This window comes from Gymnodraco acuticeps, unplaced genomic scaffold, assembly GCF_902827175.1.
Source record: "Gymnodraco acuticeps unplaced genomic scaffold, fGymAcu1.1, whole genome shotgun sequence".
NCBI classification, from domain to species: Eukaryota; Metazoa; Chordata; class Actinopteri; order Perciformes; family Bathydraconidae; genus Gymnodraco; species Gymnodraco acuticeps.
This window is the reverse complement of record NW_022989894.1, coordinates 1,753,120-1,773,237: the sequence shown is the minus strand read 5'-3', so window position 1 is coordinate 1,773,237 and position 20,118 is coordinate 1,753,120. Positions and strand designations below refer to the sequence as shown.

The window sequence follows — 20,118 nt, the reverse complement described above, 5'->3', positions numbered from 1 at the left end:
GAGATATGGAAAATTGCAACAAATAATACAAAATGTTTCATGGATGGGCTTAACATCTTGGTGTTGCCTGCACTTGCACAAAAACAATACCAGGTGTTAAATTAATCTGACTAATTGTTTTGTTTCAAGATCTTGAAACCCTCATCAGAGAATACCACTTTCATTTATGGACTAAATCAGTCTTAAGCTAAGAAGTGGTGCATTACATATCTTAGTTATAATTTATTTTATTTTATGCACAGCATCAGTGTGATTACTTAACTGTCATCAGTCAACGGGACTCATGCACTCTGATGTCATTAGTGCTAACAAGCTCGGTGGTGTTCTGCATCATAATGACAGTATCAGCTACTGAGGGGTTGCTGATTTCCATTGCAAAGGTACACAACATTTTAGAAATCTGAAATAGCATTCATTTGTGCGTAGGAGGGATTTATAAGATCGTCTGAAGGGAACCCTCAGGGTAATTAGCTCACACCACCAAACAATTAACTATATTGATTTGGAACAGCCTACACTTACAAGTGGAGACATAGATATTGGTGTTAACTATTTGTATTAATTTAGTGGCAGTTAATAGAAGATTGCAAACTGTGTGTGACCTGTAAGACTGTGAAAGAAGAGACAACTGCCTAATGTGAATATCAAAAGGTAAAACAACTGTTTTGTGTAAGGTATGAAGAGCAATTCCATCATATCCTGGACAATGTTAAAGAGTAAAAAGGGTTTGGAGTTTATAGGTTGGATATGACACCTTATTATATATGATTTTCTCCACACAATGTCAGTCTTAAATCATCCAAAAATGAGACCTGCTCTTGTAATTCAAAATCCCATCAGACTGCTTACTAAATCTAGTAAATGAAATGAGGTTATCTATTTTTTAATATAGAGTGGTGAATTTGTTGCTCCACATGAGAAATGATAGGCTGCCAACAAATGATGTTGGTTGAACTTGACCTTGGCGCACCTCCTTTGACTCCCAGTTGTTGGATAACCAAGGTTGCCATTCATCCTTGTCATTTCTCTCATGGTAATGTGTAACTGCTAAGCTAAACAGTGTTAAACTGGACATTAGATACAGTATACTGTATGTGCGTGGTACCTGAATATTGCAGAAGAAAGGATAATGTTCTTTCAATATTTGCTTTTCCTCGTGCATGCTCAAGTGACTACATGCAAGGTTTATATTTGCAGCATATTTCCCCATGAAAGATTATTTCCCCAATGGAAGGCAATTTGTTTTTGACAGAAGATAGACAACAATGACAGGACCAAAATATTTAAATATAGGTTGAGAGACAACTCTGTACTTACCGGATATTTTGACACCCAAAATCAGGTACAGCACAAGATTGCTGAAGCAATAACTGCTTGGCACCGAACACGGCTTGTTGCCTGTAGCAAAAATATGAGGATCTCACAAATTGCCACTTTAAATGGGACAAACTGCTGCCACTTGATATTTATGTCAGAGTGTGAGTACTCCGCTGGTTTATGCTGCCACCTGGGCTGCGAGAACTATGGAGAGAGCAGTTTGTATATCTGACATTTTAATATAATACACTCTAAAACAACCAAAACAATTGCAAAGCCATTGCTTTGGACATTTCAGTAGAGGCATCAGATATTGACACACTTCATGAACATGTAACATCTTTTGTCCACCTTTTGTAAATGTTCGGTATAACGAATATTATAAATGATGTATACAAGCTGGTGGATCCTCTCAGCCAGAAGCCCCACATATTTGACAAAGGCCTTTAAAGCTAACAGCTGCTGATTAATCACGATAGGTCAAAATGACTGGCTGGCTCTCAACCGGGTATGGAGCTGGCTGCCCAGTGCACTTAGAACCTCCTTTGCATGTACTTGACAGCTGCATAGAGTAAGTGCCACTTCTGCCAATTTGCTCCATCTTTTTAGTCCTTCTACAGTAAGCTAAATATAGTTTCTGAACATGTGTATTTTAAATGCTATAACAAATTAAAATGTAATTTATAGTTGATTGGTAAAATGGTTTACAGCAACTTGAGATGTTGTCCATGCGTCCAAATGTTTTATCTTTTATTCAAATCAGTTTTATTTTACGTCTTTTTTTATATTATTGTAATTTGTTCGATCTTTTTAGCACTGTTCCTCGTGTATGTTAATGTAAAAGCCAGCAGAGACAAATGAACCTCATAAGTATGATTTTCACAGCTCTGTGTCTGATTTTGACATTGAATAAGAGTCTTCCAGTGGGTTTCCATTCCACTGTGTGAATGAAAACACTCAACAGCTTTTTCCCCCAGCTTTTACTCAGTTCCAACTGGCTGGTCCATGTGGTTCTCACCAAACCATTGTTGGCCAGCCTTTTCCCTTACAAGAACACAAACAACACAAATGTATGCTCCCTACTCTGTGCGAAATGATGGTGAGCCAAAGAGCTCAATGGCCTTACAAAGAAGGCTGAATATGTAGAAACCTGCCTCTTTTTGCACCCTGCTAGTCAACAATTGCTTAGTGCTGCTTTAAAAGCTTTTCATATCGTGTTGATGTGAACTATCAAGTGTCGATTGTGGATAAGTTATGACTAAGTAGATGTTCTGTCATAAAAAATGTTAACCGTTTAAACCTAAACATGTTATTTATACACTGTTCACTGACTGTGTTAATCCAAAGACATCAACACAAATTGCTCTGTCAGCCACTGCACCAGAAGCGAGGGCCTGTCCTTGGAGCACCTGTCTCGTAGTTGTCAGAAGGAACTGGATGAGTGTATGCATGTGTGTTTGTGTGTATGTGTCCAGCGTGTGGGACTATATATTGATCCACAGCAGCTGCCCCTCAAGCAGAATGACAAGCTAGCTCATTCACACAGTCTTTGTGTTAAGTAGAATAGAATCAAATCTGTTCTATTTTCAGATGGAGCCAAATCCTATTTGTTTTTCATCTACCAACAATACTTTCCCCTAATCACATTAGCACAGTTGATGCGAAACGTTGAATAGACAGAAAATGAGCACTTTTATCAGCAGTCCTTTAAATGTGAATGTTGTTTATACCGAAATGACATTTGTGAGGCAGTTTGTAATTATATTTTCTTTATTAGTAGAGTTTTTCTTTATATTATCTCACTGGCATTTTATAATACTTCAGAGTGCTTATTAAAAATAACTTATCATAGGTTTTGCAGCGGACTTTTTTGCATTGAACAGTAATTGCTGCTCTTGACATACTAATAATGTCACCCACTAAGTGACATGATCACCTCTAAATGCACAAAATGTTTAGCAAGGATCCAGAAATTGAACAAAACGTAGGTAAAGTCTGCATGGTTAAATGTCACGCTTATCCAGAGAGAATATGCTTAACAAAGGAGGCATAGTTGATACACCCATTGGTATCCTCCTGCCCAACCATCAGTCTGTCCACCTCGTCTTCTGTCATCCTCTCTCCCAGTGTCGCCAGCACATGACGCAGCTCTGCTCCCATGATGGTGCCATTGCCTTCCTTGTCAAAAACCCTCAGCCCCTCCACAAAATCCTCAAAGTTGCCTTGATCTTTTGCACGGGAGATATGTTGCAGCATTGGCAGGAAGGTCTCAAAATCCACCATTTTAGTGCTCATGTCCTCTGGCCCTGGTTTTCCGAGCACTTTGAGCACATCTGCGTTGGTAGGGTTCTGACCCAGAGCTCGCATCACATCTCCGCATTGGCCATATGTGATCTTCATATCTCCAGTCGGTGTGCGGTCAAACAAGGTGAAGGCTTCCTTGAACTCCTCAATCTGGTCGGCATTGTACTCAAGAGTGATGCTTTTGGGATCGAACGCAGGCTCCTTGGGTGGCTCGGGCAGTAGCTCTGGAGCTGGTTTAGCCGCTGTAGGAGCATCTTTCTTAGGCTCTGGCTTTTTGGGCTCAGGTTTCTTTGGTTCAATCTTCTTAGGTGCCATGTTGTCAAGGGATTCAGAGGTGAGCTCGTACTAGCTGGAAAAACAAGCAAGAGTCTGAAGGGATTGGAGAGGATTCCTGAGCACACAGGGCCACCTCTTCTTCCAAAGCTTTTATATGTGCTTTGTCTAGGGAGCAGTAGAGCAATTTCTAACAGCACACTATACAAGGAAGAAACCTGAAATAGATTCCCTTAGCAAGTGATGTCAACATTAAGTATTGTGCTCAGCTGCTGTCATCTGGCCAACAGGGATATTTGCTGTCATAAGCGGGGGTCCAGTTGCATTAGGCCGAAAATGTCTGTCCCTCTGATGGACAAAGGGATCACAGCACAATGTATTAGCCCATGAGGGAGGGGGACACAAATAGCTTTGCTGGCTAACTGCTGAAAGTCTGGGAAACACTGCTTTCTGGAACAATGCTTTTTTTCAGAACGTCAAACACACACATAGTTAATTATTTCATTTCAGAGGTCTCATGATGGATCAGCGCACTCTGGGACTTGTTATCATGAAACATGTTATAGTAAGAGGAAAGCATTCTCTTTTGGGACACTATGGTGATAGGGCTTGAGGGACATGGATTAAATATGGTTTATATTTTGTGCTATAGCTTTATGGTGGTTAGGGTCAGGTAAGAGACAGAAGGAATGCCAAATTGTTTTAGTTGAGATTAGATATGTGTTTGGATATCATCAGTGCTCAACGATATGTTTAAGACTTTGCTTGGATTCTCCCATTACTACATATAGTTTACAAATTGTACATATGTGCTAATTCTAGTGTTGCATTTAGAGAGAAAAATTACCATTGTCACAGTTTTTGGAACAGCGGAAAGAGTTTGAGTGAATTTTGTTTTGAGAACACATCTCCAAGTTGAGAGATGGCACCTATTCGAAATGATGACGCATCTTTATTTTATATATTTCCATTTCCTTTGTGTTCCCATGACAAGCTTTGTGTACAGTATACTACATACATGTAGGGATGCACCAATACCAGGTATATCAGTCCGATACTGTACTTGTATTTGTAATCTCAGATTCAACCACACTCAATACCGCTTTACGGCAACGTGACGTTAACCTTTCGTAAGTTGAGCAGGTAGGCGGAGAAGAAGCAATGTCTGCAGTTTGGAAATATTTTAGGATAAGCAATGATGACAAAATTAGAGCCGGCTGCAAACTATATAATGGATAATGTGCAGCGAGAACTTATTATCCTGCTTATGAGACGGCTAAATACTAAACAAACTAACGACTTGACTCCCAATATTAATGGAGATATTTTATTGACTTTAGTTGATCGTAATGCTTATGCTAAGAAAAAAAACCTCTGTTCCACGGCACACCAACGACTGGAACTGCACCAACAACAACTTAATTTACACGGAACGGCAGCACTGATCGATGTTTTCTGTAATTGTGCAAGTCTGTTCACAGTTTATTTTCCACTAACAAGTCCTTAAACAATGCCAGAGCCCATACCGTGTTACCGTTTATATTTACTTCCTGTATGCCTTCTTCTGGTGATTTATCTGATGTCCAGCACTCCGTCTTCTAACCTCTGTTCCTTTCTCTCTGTTGATCATTATTATGCTTAGCTCAGGTTTGTTCAACAGTATTACTAACCTCTGAAATGTCCGAATTGACCATCAGAGTCAAGTTTTCAACTAAGCTGTGTAATAAGCTCTGCTAAATTGTCAAGAGGTGGGGTGAAAAGTCAAACTGTAAAGGTTATACAGTATTAAGTACTCCTATCGGTACTCGTATCGGCAAGTACTCACATGTACTGTAAGTATTTGTACTTGTACTTGGTATGAAAAACAGCGGTAATGGTGCATCCCTACATATATGTTGCACGGTTACAAGGTTAAAGCAAGCAAAGCAATTCCATTATGTTTCTAGTTTATAAATACGTAATATGTCACTTGGCTTTATGTAGATGACAACTCTGTAATACCCTTCAGTGAATGATAAATTAACCAACCAAACATTCATTTCATTTATGGGAGAGAGGGTGTACATAGGATGTGCAGTTCTATGACACAATCTTAATCATAAGAACTTTAATTTATGCATGCATCACAGTTTATCAACTCAGTTTAAGACAGCTAAAGCCTGTCATGCGATCATCACATTTACCCTTCTCTATATTCAAGCCAGTCTCCCTTGATCCGTCAATCTAGACTTTGAAGTCCTAGGGCAGTGTATTGTGTGTGTTTGTTTGTCAGTATGTCCTTAGCCAAAGATCACTATCTACCTTCTCTTTGTTTTTGAGGTCACATGGTTATAAAACTGACACCCAATTTGTCTTCTTTAAGTGTGTACGTGCCTATGCACGTTTGTGTCGGACAGAAACAAAGAGTGAGAACAAATTGAAAGTTTACTGTACACAATATTCCAGGTATTTCCCTACTATTACCTAAAGTGGACACAAATAAATTGTGAAATGATTGTGTCACCTAATAGTATGATGTAATAGGACACAAGTAAAATACATGTAAGAGCAAAATAACCTTTCACATTCATAGTGACCTTCAGGGTAAGGCAGATGCTGGTTGACATCTTCACATTTTGAAAAGGTAAACCCAGACATGTGACTCAAGTCAAGTGCTCCAAACCCCAAGCAAGTTCCAAGTCCTTCTGACTTGGTCAAATCAAGTTAAGTCACTGGTATTTCAAGTCAAGTGTAATCCTATGATTAGGCAAGTCAAGTAAGAAGTCAAGTGGATCTCTGGAGCAGAAAATGTGTTAAGCTTTCACTCGGCAGCACATGTGGATGCGACATCAAATTACTTGTGTTCCTTTTTTCCCTTTACAACATATTTTAAACAAGGCTTCAATCAGTACACTGCTATTGTAATGATTGAACCAGTGGATTGCTGCTTTCAGCATCTGAAGTGGTAATTTCCTTGGTCCCTACTATCAGCTGCTGTTGCTAATTTCAAAGAGAGCAATGGTTCACAAGGTTTTCAAAGTGAATATTCGTAAATACAAGTGCATGAACTGGTTAGATAAATACATATCTACATTATCATAAAACCATATAAAAAAAAGTTTAAATTAACAATGACCAGGTTGCTTGGCTTTGATAAAAAAAAAAAGATGTGTGAGGTCGAGGTCCCAAAGAGAAACCAATGGTTTTTATATGGACATTCCTTTTGGTCAGGGGGTAAAGGTGAGGCTATGTTTAAAGTGTCCAGGCATGTATTAACCCAATTGTGTACATTTTATTGATATTGAGGATGCAGTCAGCACAGATAAGAAATACTTATGAGTATGTCAAGGCAGGGCCTGCCCTGACCAATTTGCTGCCCTAGGCAAGAATTTAGCTGGCGCCCCCACCCAAAATGCAGACACTCACTATGACTCGCGCATGCATGCACGTGCACGGTTGTGGCATGACCACCAAATAAATATATGGACACAAGATGTGTGCAAATGTATTTAGTATCCTATCCATTTGAACATGATTTAAGTGGGGGTGGGACCTAACATCCTCTAGGGGGGTCCGGGGGCATGCTCCCCCGGGAAGATTATTATTTCTTTAATATTAAAGTTAAAAGCATAAATCTGGTGCACTTTGAGAGCAAAATTAAGAGATCTATCTCTCAACATCAATATGAAATAGAACTGTAAACAGATTTTCTTTTTCTTTATGAATATTTTACAAATCACTCCCCTTTTAAACTGTATTCTTGTTTATTAATAACAACTTTTTTTACTGTCATATAGTATTTTATACATGTTTTTCATCTATTCTATTATTTTTTTATAACTATAATGATCATATAAAGGTGTGCCTTTACCTCACTGAGCTGAGGTTATCAAAGCCTCTCAGTCTTTCAGGAGAGAGCTCTCTAAAGCTCTCTCCCTCGCGGCCGCTTACACAGTAAATGCCAATGTTAACAAAAGCACACAGAAGCTGTATACGTTTTTTGGGAGTTTGATTTATTTAAAATGAACACAAATACAAAATTAAAACCTATAATTGCACACTAAAACCATGATTTAAAAAAAAGAACAATTTCACATAAACCTCTGATTTTTACTGGGGCTGGGGCAGTTCAAATTGATTGGGGGGGGGGTGCCTAAGTTTATGGGCACTGTACGCAATATAGGCGTAGTTCTGTTAGTATAAGATAATAAGATGCACTTTGTTGATCCAAAATCGGGAAATTGTGTTGTTATGAACCTGTGGGGTTCCCCAAGGCTCTATCCTGGGCCCCATCCTCTTTTTACTGTACATACTGCCCCTAGGGTAAATTCTCACTAAACACAATATTCCCTTCCACTTCTACGCCGACGATGCACAGATATATCTGCTTCTCAAAGCAAATGTCAAACACTCACTACAGCAGTTGATGGACTGCTTAAAGGCCCTGTCACACTGTCCCGAAATTGACTCCCGATGGACACACGAATATGGAATTGTGAATTTCGCACGAAGATGGCCCCGAACCACACACGAAGGCAACATTTACATTACATTTAAGACATACAACTGCAATGAAAGTACCAAAAACAATTATGTTACAGTACTATGATACTGTACTGATATCTTCAGACTTTGTTCTTTACTTTATCCGTCGTTATATGTAGAAAATATTACGTTTTCTCCGTAATGTTGTTTCCATAACAACAACAACTTCCTGTCAACTGTCCTTCAAAATAATATATTATATCCTTTTTAGTTTCACAGAACACAAATTGGGTTATTTACATAATATATTTACATGATTTTGTTGTGCAATAAAACAACCCGATGGACACACGATAAAGGAAATGTTCAAATTCGGCTGTGATCCTAGCAACATCGGGCCATTCGTGAGGGCATCTTAAGCCTTCGTATGACAGCCGGTGGAGTTTCTCAGGCTCCGGCAGCAACTTCGCGAGCGGTGGCAAAATCTTTGGCATGCCAAAAAATTGCCGCAGGACCTTGCGAAGGTTCATTTTCGTGTTGAATTCGTGTGTCAATTTTGCCCTTCGTAAGGCCATCGTGAGGGCATCTTGTTATCATCGGTGCCATCGGGCATTCGCCTCGATCAGAGTGAGGGTGAATGCACCGATGATAACACGAAGATGACACGATTTGACAAGATGCCCTCACGAGTGCCTTACGAAGTTGCCGCTCACGAAGTTGCTGCCGGAGCCTGAGAAACTCCACCGGCGGTCATACGATGGCTTAAGATGCTCTCACGAATGGCCCGATGTTGCTACGATCACAGCCGAATTTGAACATTTCCTTTATCGTGTGTCCATCGGGTGTCAATTTCAGGACAGTGTGACAGGGCCTTAACAGAGATAAAATCCTGGCGGAGCCAAAATGTCCTTAACCTCAACGAGAGCAAGACCGAGGTCATCTTTTGGACCCCAACCTCCAGCCTCTCCGGTTGATATTCTGAGCTCTCTCAATTAAAACATCTTCCCCTCTGTCATGAACCTTGGAGTGACCTTCAGTAGCAGTTTTAAATGTGACAAGCAGGTCAGCACCGTAGTCAAATCCTGCTTTTTTAAAATAAGATTATTGGCCAAAACCAAGTCGTATTTCTCTTTTAAAGATCTAGAAAGGGTTATTAATGCCTTTGTGACCTCAAGACTGGACTATTGCAACACTCTGTATGTGGGTATAGACCAGGCCTCAATCAAACGCCTGCAGCTAGTTCAAAACGCAGCTGCACGTCTTCTGACTGGCCATAAAAAGCGTGACCATATCACCCCAATTCTGGCCTCCAATTCGGTTCCGAATTGATTTTAAAATCATTTGTATTTGTTTTCAAAGCCCTAAATGGGCTGGCTCCTGCCTATATAGCCAAACTCCTCCATCGCTACACCCCAGTCAGAGCTTTAAGGTCTGCTGACCAGCTGCTGCTGGTAGTGCCCAAGACCAGGCTCAAAACCCGAGGGCACCGAGCCTTCGCAGCAGCTGGCCCCAGGCTCTGGAACACTCCATGTGAGGTCAGCCGAGAGACTAGGGGTTTTTAAATCCTCACTAAAAACACACTTCTTCGACCTGGCCTTCTAGTCAGAGCGGAGCATGACACCTGACTATTCCCTGTGTTTTTGTTTTTTATATTTCTGTTGTATGTATGTATGTGTATGTACAGCACTTTGGCTCGACCACAAATCACTTTTAAATGTGCTATATCAATACAACTTGATTTGATTTGATGACATTTTAAAAAAATGTTTTATTTAATATCTAACTTTTTTTTTTTTCAATCTCCGGTGCCCCGATGGGTTGATGCACCCTTAGCTTTTGCCTATACTGCCTATGCCAAGGGCCGGCCCTGTGTCAAGGCGCTAACAACACAATTGTGCAGAAAGCAGACACAGATCTAAACCTACAGTAGATGATAGTTTAATCATATATGAGGGAAATTAATAAAACTACGATATGATCCATATGCACATTGACAGTTCTGTCTCAAATGCAGTAATATACTGCACATGAATTTACCGATTTACCATTGTGCTCTTCAGTATGCAATGTAACCAAAAACTGTTATTTTTAAAGAAGCAGTACAGATCTGTTTTGCTTATCAATGCACAATATCATGGCTATAGAATAATGACACTATTTATGTTATATTGGTTCCCTAAAAGCCTTGTTTTTAACTTGCAATTCTGTCTACCACCGGGTAGGATCTCCCAGGAAAATGAAGGCTTGATTTATTTATCAACCATTGCACACCTAAAACAGAAAGAGGATAGCCCTTTCGTTTTTTCCTGATAGCCATTGGTACCCATTCCAAGTAACCAAAGAGTATCGATGTCAATGATCAATACTTTCAAATAAAATATACTTTACTTTATTTTTTAGGTCCATTATTTTTGTTTTATATTTACAATAACTGAAATCACTCGGATGTGAAATATTGTACTAGTCGTTGTCAGAAATAGAGAATGTATAAGCTCCAAGGAGCTCCATATTCATTGTAGCTATTCTAAGATATGTTTGAGCAGGAAACGTAAAAAAAACTATACACACCAAACCCTACCTAAAGTCAATCATCCCCTTTTAACCCCACTCGGTAAGTCATGTGTGGGCAAGTGTGCCTCCATTACTGTTTTAGTTGAGTGTTTGTTTATATCTGTGACCAAGCGAAGAGAGGATGGTCAAAGACAGCAAGCCCTTAATCCCAGAGATAACAGTGGGAATGAGGCAGGCAGACCAATGGTCTAGTCCAGGCTAATAAAAGAGAGTGATTGAGACAGCGGTTGCATTCCTTCTATGGCCCTGAAAAGGCGTGACTTAGACTTTAAATATTCAATGTTTTGTTAAGTGGCTAAAAAGGGAAGCAGACATGAGCTCCTTTTTACCCCCAGAGACGAATTCATTGTTTTGTGTGTGGAATTTTCTTGCTCACCTATCGTAATAAACAGAACAAAAATAATGTTATGGATTTTCATCAGTGTGAAACAAAAAAAGACATTACTTTATTTTGGTTCTTGAGATATCCCCAATCCAAACTAAAAAGTATGCACAGTATGACAAGCCACTGACTTTATACGTCCCACTTTAAAATACTTTAAATATTTGCATCATCATTTACAAAATAACACCTAGCAGTTGCCCATCAAGATTTAATTTTGTGTTGACAGTGAAGTATTTCAAACATCAATGGTTTATAACTAACAGCTGCCACTGCAAACAACTGAGCCATTTCCGTAGCAAACTCCAAATGAGGTATAGCGCTTTTGGATTAGCTAATCTGAAATATAAATGAATTTCCTCTATATTTCGGTGGAGTGGAGTGGAAAGTCACACAAAACTTTTCTTATGAGTCCGGTAATAATATTGCAATAATAATGGAATGACTGTTGCAGGAACCAGCTTGCAGACATCTGTGTAAACAATTTAATTAAGACCATATTTGATGAATTATAACTGGTGAAGGAACTGCCTGTTCTAATGCTTCAGTTTCTTAATTACACCAGACATCCATGTGTTGCCCGCCCCATACTCTTTCCCCTGCTCACAATGATAGAAATTGGAAAACTACAAAAAGGAAAGTGCATTTCACACTCTACTGAAGCAAAGCAAGCAATTTGTAATTAATCAAAACACAATAAGTTTACAACATGATAAAGAGACGCTGTAAATGAAATGAGTGGAGTCAATTTGTGATACTCATCCCACTGTTTTATATTGCAACATTTAAAATAGTAGTAGCCAAGAATTACACATTGACTCGATTGCATTTTAGGTTCAGAATTTGTATTATATGTTTTTCTCTTGAGTCTGAAATACAATTCTGAGACACCCTTTTAGGTAAACGGGATTTGCTAATGCTCTTTTTACACAAACATCGCTGCGTAAAAGCCCTGAAGTGGATAGACTGTGTGTCTTTCAGGTAAATAGATATAGTAGTGACCTTTGTCATTAACAAAAAGGGTAAACCATCAGTGAAGCCAAGCATAGAGAGTCGGCGCTCATAGCAACAATAGCAGTGACTTAACTCACCGGACATTTAACCAGAGGAGAGCTCATGTCATGTTCTGAATCAGATTATCATTACATTGGTGTATCTTGTTTCCTTTAAGAGGCCAATCAGATAAACCAGCTAAAAAATAAAGCACAATTATATTCTGATACGCAGGTTAGATAGGCTTAAGAACAACACAGAGATAGGTGGAAATGCTGTTGTTGATATTCCATCCATCCATCCATCTTCTCCCGCTTATCTGTGGTCGGGTCGCGGAGAAGAGCCCCAAACTTTCCTTTCCCTGGCCACATCAACCAGCTCTGACTGGGAGATTCCAAGGCGCTCCCAGGCCAGCGAAGAGATATAATCCCTCCACCTGGTCCTAGGTCTACCCCTCGGTCTCCTGCTGTTGTCGATATGACGGAGGGTAAACCTTTAATAAAGAAATATCTAATATATACTAATTACAAGGTAACTTCACAATCTTGTTAAATATAGATATAACTGTTATTGGTTCCTTGCAAAAACATTATCTTTGTATGCTTTGAAATGTATTCATTCATAATTTTTTGTTAAATATCTTTGTAGCTGCGACACATTTAACCATGTAGAAGGTTATTTGGGGACATTGTTGACAATAGTTCAGTGTGGCAACTTCAAACACAATTTAAAATGGCCTGACTCTTAAACCAACACACAATGGCAAGACACAATGACCTTAAATAACTTGCATAATTTGACCGTATATAAACTATCCACTTTTAGTTGGGTCAGTCAGCTTACAGTAGGGCTGCGCCGACTATAGCTGCGAGATCACAGCGCACATCCCCCTCACCAGGAATGAGCACTATGCCTCCTTCTCACCAGCTTGGATTGGAATTCTGACGGGGAGATTAGGGAACTTTCCAAGCTATTCATACCACCCCTATTCTCTACAGAGTACTTGGCTTGGTGGCAGAATCCTCTCCTGCTCAGCTGGACTATTTCCGATGTGCCTCTGATGCCGCGTTTGGAGTGTGTCTCTGAATGGCTTTTACCTGTTTATCCCAGCAGCACACAGGCTTATGAGATGTTTTCCTCAAAGCTTACCAGGTGCTTTTCTCAGCTGGAATGCCGGTATGTTTAATTTAGACCCATAATCCCGGTGAAAGTGGACCAAACATGTATTTGCAGTCCGTTCACTATGTAACACAGAAATGTGGACCCAAAACTTTTTTGCATCTCTCCTGTTTGCGCCTCTCCGTGAAAATAAACTATGTCTGGACTCACAAGAAATGTGTTCTGACACAACAGAAAAGATTGCATAGCCATAACAAAGATCATAATGTATTTGAAGCAGAAAATAGATTTTGCATTGAACCATACAATATTGAAACTAGAATAAAGATGTTACAAAAAAGCATCCATAAAAATGCCTCGCCCGTGGACTCACACTGGGTTTGGCATTTGGAGACATATTAACATGATGAAAATGTTGCTTTGGTTATTGTAGGAACTACATTTAGATTTATTCAGTCTGTATTTAATGTAACATTTGATTTTCTAAATGTGGGTGAAGGTGGGCCAATGTTGCGCTAATTATTTTTTTGACCAGCATAGCATTAATTTCACATGTTCAGTTGTGCCAGAATTGGCTTAATGCCAGTAATGTTTTTTCAGGAAAGAGCGTGTATGCAAAAAAAAAGAATAAAACAGTGGTCGTGTGCTGAATGCAACACTTGCCATTTGCTTTTATTTCAATCAAATGATCATGTTGCTTTGATTTCACAATGCAGTTTTAACATTTATGGAAGTCAGCGTATGTCCTGCCACTGCTAAAAGGAGGGGAGGCCACCTTATTAAACAATTATAGACCCATCTCCAAATTGTCAGTTCTGGCCAAGGTTCTTGAAAGCGTAGTGAGTGAGCAGGTAAAGGTGATTTTATGTAACAATGACATCCTGTCTAAACATCAGTCAGGCTTCAGAAAGCAACATAGCACCATCACTGCGACAATGAAAGTGGTGAATGATATTACGAGTATTGTAGATAATAAGCAGAGTTGTGCAGCTCTATTTGTTGACCTATCCAAAGCTTTTGATACCGTTGATCATCGCATCTTGAAGCAGAGGCTAGTCAGTATTGGCTTATCCTGCCATGCAGTGGGGTGGTTTGTGAACTACCTCTCTGAAAGGTCCCAATGTGTTAAGTTTGATGGGCTGTCTTCTCAATGGTTAAACATCACTAATGGTGTACCACAAGGTTCAGTTTTAGGTCTGCTATTATTCTCTATCTATATTAATAGTTTAGGTGAAAATGTCGAAGGAGCAACCTTACATTTTTATGCGGACGATACCGTGATGTATTGTGCAGGTCCCTCCATTAAGGAGGCTGTTGTTAAATTACAGGCTGTTTTTAACATTATTCAGGCTCAGCTCTCTGAGCTTAAGCTTCTTTTAAATGTGGATAAAACCAAGGTAATGTTATTTTCTAAAGCTAAAATTACATCAGAGACTGCTTTGGATATTGTAACTACGCAAGGAATACAACTTGAAGTGGTTGCCTGTTACAAATACTTGGGTATCTGGCTTGATGACTGTCTCACTTTTAAATTTCATGTAAATAACCTGCTTAAAAAACTGAGGGTTAGGCTAGGTTTCTTTTACAGAAATAAGTCCATGTTTCTCACTTGAGGCCAGGAAAAGGCTAATCACTGTGACCGTTTTACCTGTGCTGGACTATGGTGATTTGTTATGAATGCACCTGCCAATTACCTGAGCAGGTTAGATGCTGCGTATCACAGTGCACTGAGATTTTTGACAAATTGTAAAGCACTTACGCATCACTGTACAATGTATACCAAGGCGGTTTTGCCATCACTTACTGTATGGAGGCTCAGTCACTGGTACTTTTTCATTTACAAAGCCATGTTGGATAAACTACCATATATCATATATATCTGCTCCCTGATCTCTCGGCGAATTGAAAGTAGTTATTGCCTGAGATCGCATGCTGTGGTTTTATTAAATGTGCCAAGTGCTAGGACTGTCTTAGGGAAGAAAGCTTTTAGAAGTGCAGCTCCACTAACTTGGAACAGTCTGCAAAAAGACTGGAAAATTACAAATCTGGTACTAATACAGTTTAGCCCTGAGCCTGTTTTTCAGGTCTCAGGCTCGAAAATGACATTCCCAGAACAAATGACCATATCTTCCCTTCTAAAAGGGTTAAATTAATAATATTTTTTCTCAAAGTAATGATAAATCTGTGAGTTGGATGTAGAAAAATCAGAATCAATATAGATGTTTTTTATTTGAAAGAAAATTCATCTCGAAAATTGGTCGAGATTGAAAATAGTAAAAAACTGTAAATTATAGCGTCCGTCCAAAAATTATTTTTTACATATAGTGAAACTACCCTTGGATGATGGTAAGGTAGACTGAAAGCTTTAGGAATCCAAAGGACAACATATAATAAGTACCCTGTATCAAGATTGATGCAAAACAAGTGACATTTGACCTTTGAGAGGTTTAGCAAAAAAAACTCCACCTCTGAGGTGATTTGGGTGGAAATGGGGGTTTTACCGTTTCTCTGGAACCCATTGGTCGATTTTGGTGATTGACATCTCTTTCTGACCGTTAGAGCCAATAGAATCAAAGGGGAATCTCCCCACTCACACACAAGGTAAAACAAAAAGGTGGGGGCTTCGCGTCCACAGTTTTGCATGAGAGTGAACCTATCTCTCGCTCTGACATCTGAAAACCGAAAAGCAGATTTATTGCTCATGGATTATCAGAAATCATTTCAAAGGGACAGACACATTGGATTAACCTATGGATTAACTTTAGCATTGTTTTTTTAAATCGTTTTAATGCCATTGAAGACCACTTTTGACCAGACTACGACACAGGTGAGCCATGTTAGCGTTTTTAGCTACCTCGCGCCATATGTTTTGATGTCTGTTCTTGTTATTATCTCCGAGAGTTCGTATAATTGAGTGATAATGAAGGCTACCCCTCGATTCTGTGTCACCTCACGATGTGAAACGATGGGTTGGATGTGCAGCAAAGATAAATAATAAAGTTTTGTGAGTGAATTTCGGTGCAGTCATCTGTTAGCATCTTTCGCTCGTTGCTAATTCAGAGGCTCAGCATTAGCATTGTGGGGTTTTTTTTGGAAAAAAAAATTCAAATGATCAGTTAGATGAGTTTCTTCCCGTTACATGGATATAAAACATTCATAGTTTATTAAATGAACATGCCCTCAGACACTGTTTCCTGCAAGATGTTGCAGGAGGGCCCCGGTACCGGGGTCTCTCGGGCTTAACAGAAAGCTCGGTTGGATGCTACTGTGAGGATCTGCAGTATGTTGTGTTCTGATATACTCCTGCCAATATGGGGCGCCGTGTAACCAGAGTAACCTACAATGTGGAGAGAATAAGTGTATGCCCGGGAATTGATGCTGTGGCGGAAAGAAGAAGCATGAACAACAGTAAAGAGCTTAGTACCCGTATCCTCTGTCCCTTGCTTCATTAATGTATTTTTACTAATACACAACAAATTGGCGACGAGGATGGCCATGGCTAGTGATGGCAAAATGAAGCTTTGAATGAAGCGTCGAACCACTTGGACAATTGTGTCGGAAATAGGTTAATTTCTCGAAGCTTCAATTACAGCGACCTCTCCTGGCGAAGTGCAAGGCTGCAGTGGGTTTAACGTATCATTGCCTTGAAAAATATTCGATGCACACACACACACACACTAAGACTGAATATCATGTTCTATTTGCAATTAAAGATTGATAATTGTGTGTATTGGGTTATTGAGAAGAGACTAGAGAGTGCTAGACATGTTTTTGGGTGGAGAGGGCCTTTTATCAGTTATTAAAGTTGAAAAGCAATGATTAAAATACGTCCATTCCGGGATTTGAACCAGCTGCGCGGAGGACATCGCCGCATTCGGGCCGCCGGCTGTACCCACTGGGCTATCTATTGCTTGAAATATTTAACTGTTTTTATATTACTGATAATTGTCTTTTTGTTCACAACTTCTCCACATTTCGAAGTGTTTCCCGAGCCAGAACGACCTATCTTACTTCCTGGCTTGCTCTATAATGATACTACAATTCAAATGCAATACCAACAACAACTCAACAGCAACAACGCAAACTACGACAACAACCCACACATTGCGCATTGTTTAGAGCGGTCATAAAGTGTTGAAGCACTCAAGTTTGAAACTGTTTCAACCTGTCACCTGTCAGAATCGAGACGAGGCAGTGCATTGAATCGCGTGAATGGACCGTGAACCAGTCAAGTGATTCATTCAGGAAATGAAGCAGTTGCTGCTTCGGACGTCACATGTCACGTGACTTGAAGCAGTTGCTGCTTCGGACGTCATATGTCACGTGATTTGAAGCAAGCTTCGAAGCACTGCTTCTATGGAATAGGAAGTCCAGGGTTGAAGCTCCGTTCGAAGCTTCAGTGTCAAACTGCCATCACTAGCCATGGCTTCTACTCCTTTACCTCCCACCTTTCTTCAGTGTCCGGGAGAACCTACTATGCCATTTGGAACATGGCTAAAAATGTTCGAAAACTACCTGCTAGTGATCGACGTGGAAGGAGCCAAGTGGCCGGATACCCGTATACGTGCTACGCTGCTACACAGCGTCGGAACCGAAGCACAGAGGATTTTCTACACATTGACTGAAACGGGAACTACATACAACCATGCTGTGACTGCACTACGGGCGCATTTCGTGCCGAAGGTAAACGTAATTGCGGAGGGACACAAGTTCCGCCAACGAGCCCAGAGACATGATGAAACAATTGCACAGTACGTCTCTGCGTTACGTGAAATGATCGTTTTGTGTGAATTTGGAAATGCAGAACAGGATATGCTGCGTGATCAGATTGTGTAAAAAGCCTACAGTGGACGCATACTTGAACGCTTGCTGCTAGAAGACAAACTGACACTGGATAAAGCCATTCAGATTGCAAATCAGGTGGAAACGGCGGTGCGCAACGTGGCCGAGTTCTCCAACAGTGAAGTGCCTGTGAGAGAGATCAGGGCGCCAAAATGGGAACAAAAACTTCCCGCTGCAAGTAAAAAAAGGAAAGGTGAGAGAAAGTCTGAGCAAGCACGAAGATGTTACAGATGTGATTCAGATAAACATATGGTCAATTCCACACAATGCCCTGCTACAAACAAAATATGCAAATCCTGTGGAAAAACTGGGCATTTTGCCAAAGTGTGAAGTGAGGGAGGTCGTTATTCCAGAACTGACTGTTTTATTGCTGAATAATACTGCCCCAAAAGAGAAGAAAATAATGTGCACTGTAGATTTGGGACTTTCTCCTGCTAACCAGTCATTTGAGATGATAGTAGATACTGGTTCTTCAGTGTCACTGCTGCCTGCTCATGTGTACGAGACCTACTTCAGTCACATAGGCCTACCACTGAAACCTACAAAGGTTCCTTTAGTCACATACTCAAGACAGAGAATCCCAGTACTAGGGAAACTGCATTTACGTGCATTCCATGACGGAAATACTGCCTCAGCTACCCTTTTCATTGTGAAGTCAGGTTCAATACTGCTGGGCCTGGACCTGTTTGAGGCACAGGAAATAGTCATCATGAGAAACAGAGTGGTACTGAAGTCAGAGCAGACAGTCAGAGAGATAACAACCCCACCTACAACTCCTACTACACCGACACCTACTTCATCTGCACCTGTTAATACAGCTTTACCTATGGGCTGTGTTAGGAACGTTGTACACAAAGTAAAAGTGAAAGATGATGTGAAGCCTGTGCAGCAGAAATTGAGAAGGCTTCCATTCTCAGTCAGAGATGCTGTTTCTGCAGAGTTAAAGCGCCTTCTTGATGCTGACATCATTGAAAAAATAGATGCCTCTCCCTGGGTATCACCGATCGTTGTGATTCAACGAAAGAACTCATCTAAAATAAGGATGTGTACAGACCTCAGGGAGCCTAACAAGGCCGTCATAATGGATTGCTACCCCATTCCACACATGGAGGAGCTCTTCTCAGAACTCAGAGGAGCTACCATATTCTCAACCCTCGACCTGGCTAATGCATACTACCAGCTTCCACTGCATGAGGACAGCAGATATCTGACTGCTTTCATTACTCACGAGGGACTCTTCAGGTACAAGCGAGTTGCTATGGGCTAGCATCAGCACCCTCAGCATTTCAGAAGATGATGTCCATGGTGCTGAAAGATTTACCTGGAGTGCAGGCATATCTGGATGATATCATCGTTTACTCCTCATGCCGTGCTGAGCATGAAACCCGCCTGAAAGCAGTACTGTACCGACTGCAAGAAGCTGGACTAAGTCTCAACACAGATAAATGCAAATTCTACCAGGACAAACTAACGTATCTAGGACACAGCATAAGCAAGGAAGGTCTGCTGCCAAACGATGACCACATTGCAGCTATTCGGGATGCTCCATCACCCAGTGATCCAGTGAATCTTAGGTCTTTTCTTGGCCTAACATCGTGGTACTCCAAGTTCATACAGAACTATGCAACTGTGGTAGAACCAATGAGAGATGTGCTACGCAGAGCTACATTCACATGGACTGATGAGGCACAGAGTAGTTTTCAGCAGGTTAAACTACTCATCACAGACAGTTCATCACTTGCTCTTTTTGACCAGTCACTGCCCACCATAGTGTCTACAGATGCCTCAGACTATGGCATAGGTGGGGTGCTGACACAGATACATCCTGACAACACTGAAAGAACAGTGGCATT

General features: G+C 40.4%; 1 protein-coding gene across 1 annotated transcript; it reads right to left on the bottom strand.

The window, feature by feature from the left end:
* Positions 1-3,076: 3,076 nt before the first annotated feature.
* On the bottom strand, positions 3,077-3,936 carry cmlc1 (cardiac myosin light chain-1). The gene has a single exon (XM_034204849.1). It carries the CDS (start codon positions 3,934-3,936, stop codon positions 3,334-3,336), a length of 603 nt encoding a protein of 200 aa, XP_034060740.1. The 3' UTR covers positions 3,077-3,333.
* Positions 3,937-20,118: the final 16,182 nt, after the last annotated feature.

What these genes read in the sequence shown, in the direction of transcription:
- cmlc1 (XM_034204849.1), bottom strand. Translation starts at nt 3,936, where the DNA reads ATGGCACCTAAGAAGATTGAACCAAAGAAACCTGAGCCCAAAAAGCCA.